This window comes from Sus scrofa, chromosome 1 (assembly GCF_054392235.1).
Source record: "Sus scrofa isolate SSC_HxYL_T2T_F1_AM1 chromosome 1, Sscrofa_HxYL_maternal_Yorkshire_Landrace_v2.0, whole genome shotgun sequence".
Lineage (NCBI taxonomy): Eukaryota > Metazoa > Chordata > Mammalia > Artiodactyla > Suidae > Sus > Sus scrofa.
In genome coordinates this window covers 205541527-205555003 of record NC_139383.1, presented here as the reverse complement: position 1 = coordinate 205555003, position 13477 = coordinate 205541527, and the positions used below count along the sequence as shown (strand labels likewise).

Sequence of the window (13477 nt, the reverse complement as noted above, 5' to 3'; positions counted from 1 at the left end):
CACAACATTGGGACATATCTCTGCCTTACACACTCTGCTCTACTACTAGTTACAGGGCTGTGCACCTACTCCTCTCTTTCTCATCCTTTCCCTGTTGCTTCTTCACCACCTCAGAGGTCTTTAGTGCCCCCTTCAAATATTCCAGGATCACCACAACCAGCACAGTGCCTTTTATATCTCCCTGTATACAGTTCCAAACAACCCTGTTCATTGAAACAAAGGGAGATCATGGTAAAAGAAACCCCAGAAGGTTAATCTTGCCAATAAGGACTAAAACTCCTCTAATCCAGAAACTATTTCTCTAGTAGAAATTTTCAACCAAAAATAACATTGGCCAGATTGGTAAAAGGATCATTTTAAAGTTATTTACTGGGAGGGTGGGAATAACCTATACACACTACCATATAAAAACAGATGATTAATGAGAACCTACAGTATAACACAGGAAAATCTACTCAATAGTCTGTAACAACCTGTATGGGAAAAAAGAATAGATATATTTATATTTATGACTGGTTCTCTTTGTTGTACACCTGAACTTAATACATCATTATAAATCAACTATACTACAATAAAGTTAAATTTAAAAAAGTTACTTCTCAAAAATTTTCTTTCATATTTTGAAGAAAACCAAAAAGCATAAAGTACATGTTTTTTTTAAGAAAATATTTCCTGAATGAAAAAGACAATGGGAAACAGGATTAATATGACAGAATAGAAGGACTGAAGCTCACCTTCTCTCATAAAAACAAAATTACAACCAAATGCTGAACAACCTTCAACCAAATGGACTGGCAACTTTCAAAAAAGATATCTTACTCCAGAAGACAAAGAGGAGGCCACTTCAAGACAGTAGGAGGGGAAATTGATGTGATAGAACAACCCCATACCCACAAGGTAGGAAGCCCACAGACTGGAAAGTAACTATATCACAGAGCCCCACATCAGGTCCCCATGCCTGGGAATCTGGCCTTGGGAGAAAGAGCCCACAGAGCATCTGGCATTGAAAGCCAGTGGGGCTTGTGCACAAGAGCTCCATGGGCCTAGGGGAAACAGAGATCCCATTCTTGAAAGGAACACACAGGATTTCATGTACACTGGGTCCCAAGACAAAGCAGAGACTCCACGGGAATTTGGGTCAGACTTGACTGCAGTTCTTGGAGGATCTCCTGGGAAAACAGGGGGTGAATGTGGCTTATTGTGGGGGAAGGGCATTGAAGGCAAAAGTCTCGGGAATATTCATCAGTGTGTGTTTCTCTACAAGTGGCCATTTGGGGAAAATCTGGCCCCACCCATCAGTGCTGAGAAGACCTAGGCCAAACAACAATCCAGGTGGGATCACAGCCCCACCCATCAGTAAAAAGGCTGCTTCAAGACCCCCCAGGCACACAGGGCCTCTAATATCACCCAGAGACAAAGCCCCACCCACCAGTTCCCCCCATCAGGAAGCCTACAGCAAGCCCCCATACCAACTTTAGCCACAAGAGGGGCAGACATCAGAAGGAAGAGAGGCTACAACTCTTACCTGAAAAAAGGACACCACACCAAAAACCTAAAAAGTGAAAAGACAGAACTATAACTCAGATAAGGGAGAAAGAAAAAAACCCAGAAAAACAGTTAGGTGATCTGAAGATTATCAGCCTCCAGGAAAAAGACTTTAGACTGTTGATGCTGAAGATGATGCAAGACAATGGAAATAAACTGGAGGCAAAGACTGATAATTTACAGGAAACATCCACACATAAATATGCTACCAAAATCAGAAATCATGAGAAAAGGAGGGTACAAATGCAGGACACTGGAGATGCACTTGCAGTTAAGAGACCAACAACTTTAAACAATCTCGTATACATATAGACTCCTGCATCAAAACTTCAGGGTAACTGCAAATCAAAAATCTACAATTGATATACACAAAATAAGAAAAAATCAACTCAAATACAATACTAAAAATAGTCACCAAACCACATGAGGAGAGAATAAGAGAAGAAGGGGAGAAAAAGACGGAACAAAAACAAATCCAAAACAGCTAATAAAATGGCAATAAGAACATATATACCAATATACCTTAAATGTAAATGGACTAAATGCCCAGCCAAAAGACATAGACTTGCTGAATGGATACAAAAACAAGACCCATATATATGCTGTCTTCAAGAGACCTGCTTAACTTCTAGGGACACATACAAATTGAAAGTGAGAGGATGGAAGGAAATATTCCATGCAAACAGGAATCAAAAGAAAGCTGGAGTAGCAATACTCATATCAGACAAAAAAGATCTTAAAGAATATTGTAAGAGACAAAGAAGGACATTAAATAATGATCAAAGGATCAATCCAAGAAGAATATATAACAATTTTAAATATATACACACCCAAAATAGGATCACCTCAATATATAAGGCAACTGCTAACAACTTTAAAAGGAGATATTGACAATAACACAATAATAGTGGAGGACTTTAACACCCCACTTACAGCAATGGACAGATTATCCAGACAGAAAATCAATAAGGAAACACAGGCCCTAAATTAAGCATTAGTTCAGATGGACATAATAGATATTTATAGGACATTACATCCAAAAGCAGCAGAATACACATTCTTCTCAAGTGCAAATGGAATATTCTCTAGGATTGATCACATTCTGGGCCACAAATCAAGTCTTGGTAACTTTAAGAAAACTGAAATAATATCAAGCATCTTTTCTGACCACCATGCTATACAACTGGAAATCAACAACAAGAAAAAAAACTGCAAAAAACACAAACATGTGGAGACTAAACAACATGCTACTAAACATCCAATGGATCATGGAAGAAATCAAAAAGAAAAATAAAAAATACCTAGAAGCAAATGACAACAAGCATACAATGCTCCAAAACCTATGGGCTGCAGCAAAAGCAGTTCAAAGAGGGAAGTTTATAGTACTATGAGCCTACATCAGAAAATAAGAAAAAGCTCAAAATAAAAAACGTAGCTCAAATAAACCAACATAATTTTACATATAAAGCATCTAGAGAGAGAATAACAGACAAGACCTAAAGTTAGTAGAAGGAAAGAAATCAAAAGATCAGAGCTGAAATCAATGAAATAGAAATGAAGAAAACCATAGAAAAGATCAACGAAACAAAAAGCTGGTTCTCTGAAAAGATTAAAAAAAAATGATAAACCCTTAGCCAGACTTATCAAGAAAAAAAGAGAGAGGACTCAAATCAATAAAATTAGAAATGAAAAAGGAGAAGTTAAACAATGGACATCACAGAAATATAAAGGATCATAAGAGATTACTACATGCAACTATATGCCAATAAAATGAAAACCTAGAAGAAATTCTTAGAAAGTACAATCTTCCAACTCTAAACCAAGATGAAATAGAAAAGATGAATGGACTGATCACAAGTACTGAAATTGAAACTGATTTAAAACCTCCAGCAAACAAAAGTCCAGGACCAGTAGGCTTCACAGGCGAATTCTATCAAACGTTTAGAGAAGAATTAACAACTATCGTTCTGAAACTATTCCAAAAAATTGCAGAAGGAACACCCCTAATGCCACCATCACCCTGATACTAAAACCAAAGACACCACAAATAAAGAAAATTACAGGCCAATTTCACTGATGAACATAGATGCAAAAATCCCCAACAAATCATATCCAACAATACAGTGAAAGGATCGTACATCATGATCAAGTGGGATTTATCCCAAGGATGCAAGAATTCTTCAATATCCATAAATCAATCAGTGTGATACAGCACATTAACAAACTGAAGAAAAAAAAACATATGATTCTCTCAATAGATGCAGAAAAAGCCTTTGACAAAATCCAACACCCATTTCTGATAAAAACCCTTCAGAAATTGGGCATAGAGGGAACCTGCCTCAACATAATAAAAGCCATATATGACAAGCCCACAGCTAACATGATCCTCAATGGTGAAAAGCTGAAAGAATTCAAGAGAACAGGATCAAGACAAGGGTTTCCACACTTGCCACTCTATTCAACATAGTTTTGGAAGTCCTAGCTATGGCAATCAATGAAGAAAAAGAAATAAAAGGAATCCAAATTGCAAAGGAAGAAGTAAAATTATCAGTATTTGCAGACGACATGATACTATACCAAGAAAAACCAGAAAACTGTTAAGAACTCTTCAATGAATTTGGCAAATTCACAGGATACAAAATTAATACACAGAAATCAATGGCATTTCTGTATACTAACAATGAAAGATCAGAAAGAGAAATTAGGGAAACAAGCTCATTTACCATTGCCTCAAAAATAAAATACTTATGAATAAACCTACCCAAAGAGACAAAATACCTGTACTCTGAAAACTATAAGATGCTGATGAGAGAAATCAAAGATGACACAAACACAGATGGAAAGACATACCAGGCTCTTGGATTGAACGAATCAATATTATCAAAATGACTATACTACCCAAGGCCATCTACAGATGGAAAACAGTATGAATATTCCTCATAAAACTAAAAATAGAATTACCATTTGATCCAGCAATCCCACTCCTAGGCATCTATCCAGAGAAAACCATGACTCAAAAAGATACATGTACTCCAGTGTTCATTGCAGCACCATATACAATAGCCAAGACATGGAAGCAACCTAAATGTCCATTGACAGAGGAGTGGATAAAGAAGGTGTGGTACGTATACACTATGGAATATTACTCAGCCATTAAAAGGAAAGAAATAACAGTATTTGCAGCAACATGGATAGACCTAGAAATTATCATGCTAAGTGAAGTTAGTCAGACAGTGAGACACCAACATCATATGCTATCACTTACATGTGGAATCTAAAAAAGGGACACAATGAACTTCTTTGCAGAACAGATACCAACTCACAGACTGAAAAACTTATGGTTTCCAAATGGGACAGTTTGGGGGTTGGGGGTGGTGCTGGAGGTTTGTGATGGAAATGCTATAAAATTGGGTTGTAATGATCATTGTACAACTTTAAATGTAATAAAATTCATTGAGTAATAAAAAAAGATAATCAGTCCTCTTAGAAAACTTTGTGATTTGTTTTTATCAATGCCATATTATTTTCAATGAGATATCCAGATTATCACAGAAATGCTTTTCATTACATTAAAAGCTTAATTCAGAGTTCCTGCTGTGACGCAGCAGAAACAAATCCGACTAGGAACCATGAGGTTGTGGGTTCAATCCCTGGCCTCACTCAGTGGGTTAAGGATCCAGCATTGCCATGAGCTGTGGTGTAGCTTGCAGATGCAGCTCCGATCTGGCATGGCTGTGGCTATGGCCTATGCCGCCAGCTGTAGCTCCCATTAGACCCCTAGCCTGAGAACTTCCATATGCCACAGGTGTGGCCCTAAAAAGCAAAATAACTAATTAAAATAAACAATTAATTTGAAAAGTTAAGTGAGTCACTGCAGCAGAATTTGCTTCTTCTCTGTAGCTCACTCATTGCCTAATCAGTGGAAGAAAGAAAGCATGAATTCAATTAGTGGAGCTACCAGAAGTAGAATGTGCTGTGAGCATTTATATTCTTCATTGGAAAATACTGTCATGGAAAAAAAATTCAGGAAATTCCCCTTCTCCTTACCTTTTGTTATTTGCAAAGTAAGCTTATTTCCAAGAATAAGGAGCTGCTTAAAGTCAGCTTTATCTAGAGCTCCTCTGAAAGGCACTGGACCCCCATTGCTCCGCACCCACTGATCATCTTGCCTGGGAGACAAGAGCATACAACCTTCATTTCGCAGCAGTTTCTTTGAATTTCCCTTTGATGCTCTTTACTTCTCCTCAGTCTCTCCTGCCATAAGCTTTGTTTTGAGTTGTAGCAAAGCTTGCACATAAAAAATTACAATCTCCCTAAAACAACCAAGCTTGTACTGAGTCACCTCCAGGTGAGACCTCGCACATACTCAACAGAGGTCAAAGACAGTCTGACATCAATAAACTCGAAGACTTCTCCAAGCAGGAAAGACTTGGAAGGAACCCTGCAAAAAGCTATCTTGCTCCAGTGGAAAGCATTTGGTTCTGGGTCAGAGAAACCTGGCACGTGCTGCCAGTCAGCTGTCTGGTCTTAGGCAAGTTACCTGACTTCTCTGAGCTTCGGTCTCATCATTTGTAAAACAATGATGGTGAAAGGGCAATAAAGGTGACTGCTTATAGTAAGAAATCCATACATGGAAACAATGCTTATATCCTCATTTCCCAAGACAGTCCCTTGCATGAAGTTAGAGTTAATAAGTATTTGTGGAAGGGAGGGAGGGAGGAAAAAAGAATGGCAGAGAGGGAGACAGGAAGAGGGACGAGAGAGACTTGAAAAAGATTCAAGTTTAGCAAAGAGACATTTTTCCTCCTTTTCATTAATAACTTTTCTGATTATAGTAAACCTACTATAGAAGTTGTTTGAATACCAGAAACAGTGTTGTAGGCTTAATAGCCAGCACCAGAGATCCTGTGGATTAGAGACTTTGCAGCTTTTCTGCCTCTTAGAGCAACTATGTTCCCCTTGCCTCTGACAGCGCCCTGTCACACCAGATCTCGACTACTTCATATCCCCTCACCTCTGCTAACAGGCAGCCTGGCCAGAGGCAGTTTCTCCTGCTACCGACCCCCGACTACTGATAACAGCCACTGTCAAGCTTTTCTGTGATGCAAAAGCCCCTCACTGGTATATCCCTCATTGCTTTAGTGAAGGGAGTGTCCACTGAACCCTGCAGGTGAACAGAGCAGCAGCCCCACTCTGAGCCTGTTGTCCTCAAATACTTTGCCAGGACAGTCTAGCATCTTCTCCTCATTAATGTAAGCCACCGTTTCCCCCAAGCTTTAGGGAGCCATCCCAACAGCACACGAGCAAGGTCCAGGGGCTTTTGTGGGGACCTAAATCCCAGGTCATGGGAGAATGTCCCCATTAAACTCTCCTTATCTGGCCTTATATTCCGCCACCCTCCCCCCTCATCCCAGGATGGCACTCTCAGGATCCATTCCCAAGAGCATCCCCCTCCTCCTCTCCGTTAGTCAAGTCTTGGTGCTCCTTGGTGGAAAATCTCACTTATCCCACCACAGGGAAATTCCTTCCCAACCAGGTCATCCTGATACTCGACCCTACTTGTCCATGTACAACAAATGAGGGATTACTTGAGGAGGCCAGGCATCATCATGTAAATCCGCCTCCTCTGATGAGGCCTTAGCCTGGTCTCCAAGCACTGGGAGCCTGATTCCTCCAGGAAGGAGGAACCAGCCTCTCTGTTGAGGGTCTCTCAAGGTCATCCAGGTGTTGTCCCCATTTCAGGTCTCTGTAACCCATTGCCATCTCATGAGAACCTTGACTTACATGCAGGAGCCAGGGTGGTGGATTCAGTCTTTTTGAAAATTCAACTGTGCTTCCAATTAGGTGGGGAGAAGCCCCATTTTCACTGCAGCCTGCCCAGCTGCTTCAGAAGAGTTGATTCAAATGCGGCTTTTATACCAAGCCCTGAGTGCTTTGACTGCCCTTAACAACCAATTAATCCCACAGCCCTGATAATTACCCTTGTTCCCTCCTCTCTTACAGGTTGTCAAAATTATTTTGGCCAGTACACATCTTTCCACTCGAATCCCATCCCAATTCACCACCTGGGCATCTTACAGCTTACGTGATGGCTCTCAGGCCAGCATTACTCCCTGTGGCATCCCAACTAATCTTCCCAAGAGCTTCCTAGGGGATATTTTATCCACTCGCCCTCTTTAGAGCCACTTCCCACCCTTCTCCAATGTGCTTCCCAGGTGGCCAACATTGATGAGCTGTACCAATTGTCTCCCTGATTCTCTGCCTCCCCATTTGCTTCTGCAGAAGATGAAGGCACAGGAGTGACATGAGGTTGGAGTATTTGCCCCCCACCTCCCTCCACCCCAGGCCTCAAAACGACAATGTCTGCGTCCTCCTACAAAAAGCCACAGCTCCTGCCATCTCCCATCCCCTCCAGCTCCCTTCTAGGTCTGGTAATCACTCCTCTTCCCAGTACTTCAGCCCAGGTTTCCATTGCCCCCAACAAGCATCTAGAAATGTTTCTCCAGTCTTAGCTTGTTGCTTTCCTTAGCTGTGTCCTCACACTTATAAAGAACCTCTTCATTTAATTCTCCTCAATATCCCACCACCGGGCATTATTTGTTTCCCACTAGGACCCTTCCTGATGCTACCTGTCAACTTTTCTCAAACTCTGACAAGCCCTTATTTCCTCTGCTTTTCCCCCTGAGTTTTGTTAAGCAGCAGCTCTTTCTCGCAGAAAATCCTGAAAGAAGTTTTAGGAAGGGGTTGAAAACACCCGAATGATGCCTTCCAATATTATCCTTAGGCACCACTCTCCACCCCAGCAGAGACCCCAAACACTCAACAGCTTTTCATGTGGAGTGACTTTCCTACCTACAAACACATCTGCCCTAAAAGCTGGAATGGATGTTCCTCACACCCTCTGTTCCTAGATGCCCACCTCAGCCCCACAGTCCTTGACCATAAATGCTAAGCTCTTCTCTATTGTTTTCATGGGGCCTCATTGGTTCCTCATCGAAAGGGGACTTCTGGCTCCCTGCTCCGATATATCAGGGTTATGAATACAGACTGAGCTACCTTTGGGACTCATGGTTCACAGACAAAATCTGCATCCCTACTAAATATGACAGCCTAAATCAATGTGCAAGTAAGTATAATTTTCGGCTTGTTTTTATGGTGCTTGTTATTGTTGTTCCAAGTGTGTTAGAGAATAAAAAGACTTTTCTGAAAGGGTTTCATGAATTCAAGAGACAGAGGAAATATTTTATTGGCATTAATACAGATTTTCCTGGAGTAATGTGAAAAAGGAACAAGGTTAATTTCAACCTCAAGAATGTCAGAATTAAAGACACTTGTGTAACATTAGAGTTTTTTTTTTTAAGTCAGAGAATCAGCTGCTGTAAGATTTTCAAGAGGGCAAAAGCTAGACCATCTCAGACTTTTTTCCTCTGAGTCAGCAGTGCAGTTTTACCCCACAAACATGTAAATCTTTTGAACTGGAAAAATTCCAGTTTAAATTTAAAATATGCTAAATGGGAAAGAACAGTTGTGACTGATCATTTTGGGCAGAGCTTTGGGGAAGCATCACATGAGTCTAAAAACATGAGTTTGGTTTCATTAGTTTTTAAGATTATACAACATATATTTTCTGATTTTTTTATCATAAAGGGGCCTCTTAATCAAGGATATTAAAGGTATTTTTGGAATTTTGCTTGGGAAAAGAATCACCCAAACCCAGACTCCTTTCAGTTTGAGCTACTATTGCCCTCCCTTTTCCAATCTGAGCAATCTCTAGTTCTTGTGCAAGCAACCGCTCAGTTAAAACCAAAGAACAGTATTTTCTCTAAGGATGCTTGCAACTAGATTTCCTCAGAGGGCATGAGGACTAAAGCACTGGTTTTATTAATTTCTTGCACTTTGATCATAAATCTAGTTGGGGACCCATCATTATAAGACATGAGAATTTAAAGACCTTCTAGTCCCATTTCCAAATTATGCCCAATGCTTTGAAAACATTGGCCTATTATAAATCCAAGTTGGAGGAGGGTTGTGATCCAAGAATTACATTCTGAGATTCAAGGTAAAGAGAAATTAATTTGCAGTGTGTGAATTTTGTGAAGACACAAATATTGCTTGGCACTTTTCGTATAAGCATATCACCTCTGGGCCCTGTGCCTGAGCTGGGTGTAGGGTGACAGGTAACCTCCTCCACAGTGTGGTCCAAATTCAGCTGTCCTCAGTCCGGGGGTATAGCTGCTATGCTGACAGAGCAGGGGGTCCATGAGGCTTAAGGCTGCTGGCTGGGTTCTACAGGTCACAGCAGCTTCAGATGGTCTCACACTCCGTGGTGGCAGTGGAGCAGGCCCCGCAGTCACAGCGCACAGCCATGGGATAGGTATAGAAGGGGTCGACTCCCGGGGCACAGTTGGGCAACTTGACCGTCACCTGCTTGGTCTCATTGTAGGTACAGACTCGATGGTAGGCTTCAATGTAGGGGGGCTCCAGAATGGGCTTCTGTCCCCCCCCAGGGAGAAAACAGAAAACCCATTAGAACATACTGTCTTGCTTCATTTGCTTGCTACCATTTATCACCATCAGAAATTAGCTTGTTATTCATCTCTTTCCATGTTTGTTGTTTTCTTCCCAGGAGATAGCAAACTTCTGAAAGCAGGAAGGTGATTTTGTTCACTCTCATCTCCTGAGCTCCCAGAAGACCCCATGGTGCACAGCAGGTGCTAAATACTTAGCAAATGAATAATCTTGGCCATTGCAAAAAGCCTTCTAACTGGTCTTCTCACTTCAGCTTTTACACCCTAAGGTCTATTTATGACAGGATAGCCCCAAGTGATCCTTTTAAAATAGGTCCGATCCTATCTCCCCTCTGCTTAAAGCCCATGTGGTTTCCCATCTCACTCAGAGCAAAAGTCAAAGTCCTTACAATCACCCTCAAGACCCTACACCATCTCCCTGCACCTCCACCTTCAGGTTTCCACAACCCTGTATTTCTGGCTCCCGCCCTCTGCTCCAGCCACAGGAGTCTCCAACTGTTCCTCAAACCCAGGAGCAACAGGGCCTCTCCAGAACCTTTGCACTTGCTCTTCCCTCTGCCTGACACCCTTCTCCCCTGTGATCCACTCCTTCTTCAACCTTGGGTTTTTGTTCCAACCTTGCACTCTCTGGAAAGCCTTTCCTGACCATCCTGTTTAAAGTTGCAACATTCCACCTCCACACCCAGCCACTTCCTCTTCCTCTCCTCTTCCTCTTCCTGCTTTATTTTTTTCTGAAGCACCTGTCAGGACTACATGATATATTATATATTTTATTTATTTGCATAGTGTTTCTCCCACTCCAGAAAGGAAACTCCATTAGGACAAGGGTTTTTGCCCATTTTACTCACTGCTATAACTCTACTCCCTAGAGTGGTTCCTGGAACGCTGGAGATTCCCAACAACTATTTGTTGAATCAATGAAAGAAGACAGAGCAAAGCAGGTCCTTGAATGCCCTGTGCAGTGGTTCTGATCACTGAAGGATTCACTTCCTTCCTTCACCTTTTAGTAGTCATGAATTCAAAGATAATTTTAATAAATAGATCAGGAAACCAGCACAAAGTAGAAATTAAAATCTCAAACTCTACAGTCAGACACTCTAAGCTTGAAATTCCTGTCCTGTCACTTGTTGAAGACCTTGGAAATCCACTGAACTTCTTGAAGCCTCAGTTTCCTCATCTGTAAAACAGCACTGTTGTGGAAATACAGCTTGTGCATCACACAAGGCTTTTGATATCTGTTGAGTTATAAGAGATGATCCTTTCCTGGAGTCCTACACCCTCTTCCCCAGTCGAGCCCACTTAGAAGCCCACGAGCACTGTTTGAGAGGGTAAAATGTCCTGGATGCACCCACCCAGCACCAATTAAGTGTTCAGTAAATGTAAACAATCCATTGTTCTCATCAGAGCAATTTCAAAAGTAAGAACGTAATAATAAAAATAACAACCAACAAGCTTTCCAAAGACAGCAGCTTCACTGGTCCTGGGCAAATGACATGTGTTTAATGGAGAACCAGGATGAAGTTCTTACGTGAATGTCACAGAAATAATGGTCTTGCCTCTGGTCTTAGTCCTTCCTTCCATTTCTCCAGTGAGAACACAGTCCCTAACCTCTTGTAGAGTTTAATTTAACATCACCTTCTTCCTCCTCATCATCAAGTAACATTTTATCCTTCCTCAGTTTGTTTCATGTCCTCTTACACTCAGAAATCTGGAATCCCAGGCACCATTGCCAGATAAAATACAGAATATCCTATAAAATTTGAATTTCAAATAAACAACAATTTTTAAAATATAAGTACGTCCCAAAGATTGCATGGGAAAGATTTATACCAAAAAGGAAAAAAAGGGGGGTGGTTTTTTTTTTTAATCTGACATTCATTCAGCTTTAACTGGGATCCTGGTTTGGTTTCATTGGGGCTTTTTGCTAACACAGGCAACCCTAAACCCAGGCCATGAGCAAAGACTATTTTCAGCAACAGTTCAGACTTCAAAGTAAATCCAGCTACTTTGTCATCATGAACGTCCTTATTTTCAGACATGCTCCCCAGTTAAGTTACCAAAAATAAGTGCCTTACATCTCAGAAACTTTTAGACTGGGGCAGGGGAAGGGGAATAAATCATACTTTTGTTTATTTTCTATAAGGCACCTCCCTTTTGATAGCACAGTAAAGGCATAATTAAAGCTGGCTGACTTTAATGAGAACCTTGTTCTTGGATGGTCTTAGTCCTTCCTTCCATTTCTCCAGTGAGAACACAGTCCCTAACCTCTTGTAGATGACTGTTAGCCAATTAAAGATGTTCACTGATTTATAAGGGGAAGAAAAGATGGGCTGAAATAAGGGGAATAGAGGTTTGAGACTGGAGGGCAATAACAGCTCCAAATAGCCTAGACACAGCTGTGAGCAGAGAAGGCACCACCTGGCCACTCCCTGGATACAAGAAAGCATCGCCAGAAGTTTCATGTCAGGTATCCACTACAATTGAGTTTTCACTTCACTTCATGGGGCCATGAGTTTACCCCAGTGACAGCAGATTTTTCTGAGTCTCTGGGGAGAAGGACACTTTTCCCTTTCAAACAGTGCTCATGGACTTCTAAATGGGCTTGACTGGTCAAGAGGGTATAGGACTCCAGGAAAGGATCATCCATTGTAATTCAACAGACATTTATCAAAACCCTTGTATGTACACATCACTCTGACAAGAACTGTGAAAGGTGCAAGAATCAATCTCTGCTCTCAAAAAACTTAAAACCTAGTGTGTGGTGGGGGAGGAAGTAAGACAAAAGGTAGCGTATGTAAGTGAAGTAAGTCAGGTAGAGAAGAACAAACATCATATGAGATCACTAATATGTGGAATATAATAAAGATGATGCAAATGAACTTATTCACAAAACAGAAACAGAGATTTTGAAACCAAACTTATGGTTACCAAAGGGTAAACATGGAGAGGAGGCATAAGTTAGGAGGTTGGGATTAACATATACATACTCTGTATATAAAATAGATGGGTAAGAGATGTCTACTCAATACTGTGTAATAACATATATGGAAAAAGAATCTGAAAGGGAATGGATATATGCATATGTACATGTACAACTGATTCACTTTGCTGTAACCCTGAAACTAACACAACATTGTAAGTATACTCAAATAAAATTAAAACAACAAAAAAAAGGTAGAGTAGGCTAACCTGACAGTCAGAAAAGGCTTAGTGGAGTTGCTACTGGAGACGGGCATCAAGGAATAAATATGGACAGGGATATGAAAAAAAGCTTTTGAGCCAGGGTGACAAGATCAGATCTACCACCTCCGTAGTCACCAGCTCAGGCCCCAGTGGGAAGAGGCAGCAGTCACTCTGTGATGTGAGCTGATGCGGTGTTGAACAGCCCTCTTTCTCCTCACCCC

The 13477-nt window shown here is 41.1% G+C and overlaps 1 protein-coding gene across 2 annotated transcripts in view; it reads right to left on the bottom strand.

Moving 5' to 3' along the window:
- Nucleotides 1-8757: 8757 nt before the first annotated feature.
- GPHB5 (glycoprotein hormone subunit beta 5) overlaps nt 8758-13477 on the bottom strand; it is an 85185-nt gene continuing 80465 nt past the window's right edge. The window contains exon 9 of one of the 2 annotated variants that reach the window (XM_084983169.1): nt 8758-10038. In XM_084983169.1, the coding sequence (XP_084839295.1) occupies nt 9850-10038 (189 nt within the window). In that variant the 3' untranslated portion in view covers nt 8758-9849. The remainder of the gene's footprint in view (nt 10039-13477) is intronic. The other variant, XM_021075408.2, reaches the window with a different exon arrangement.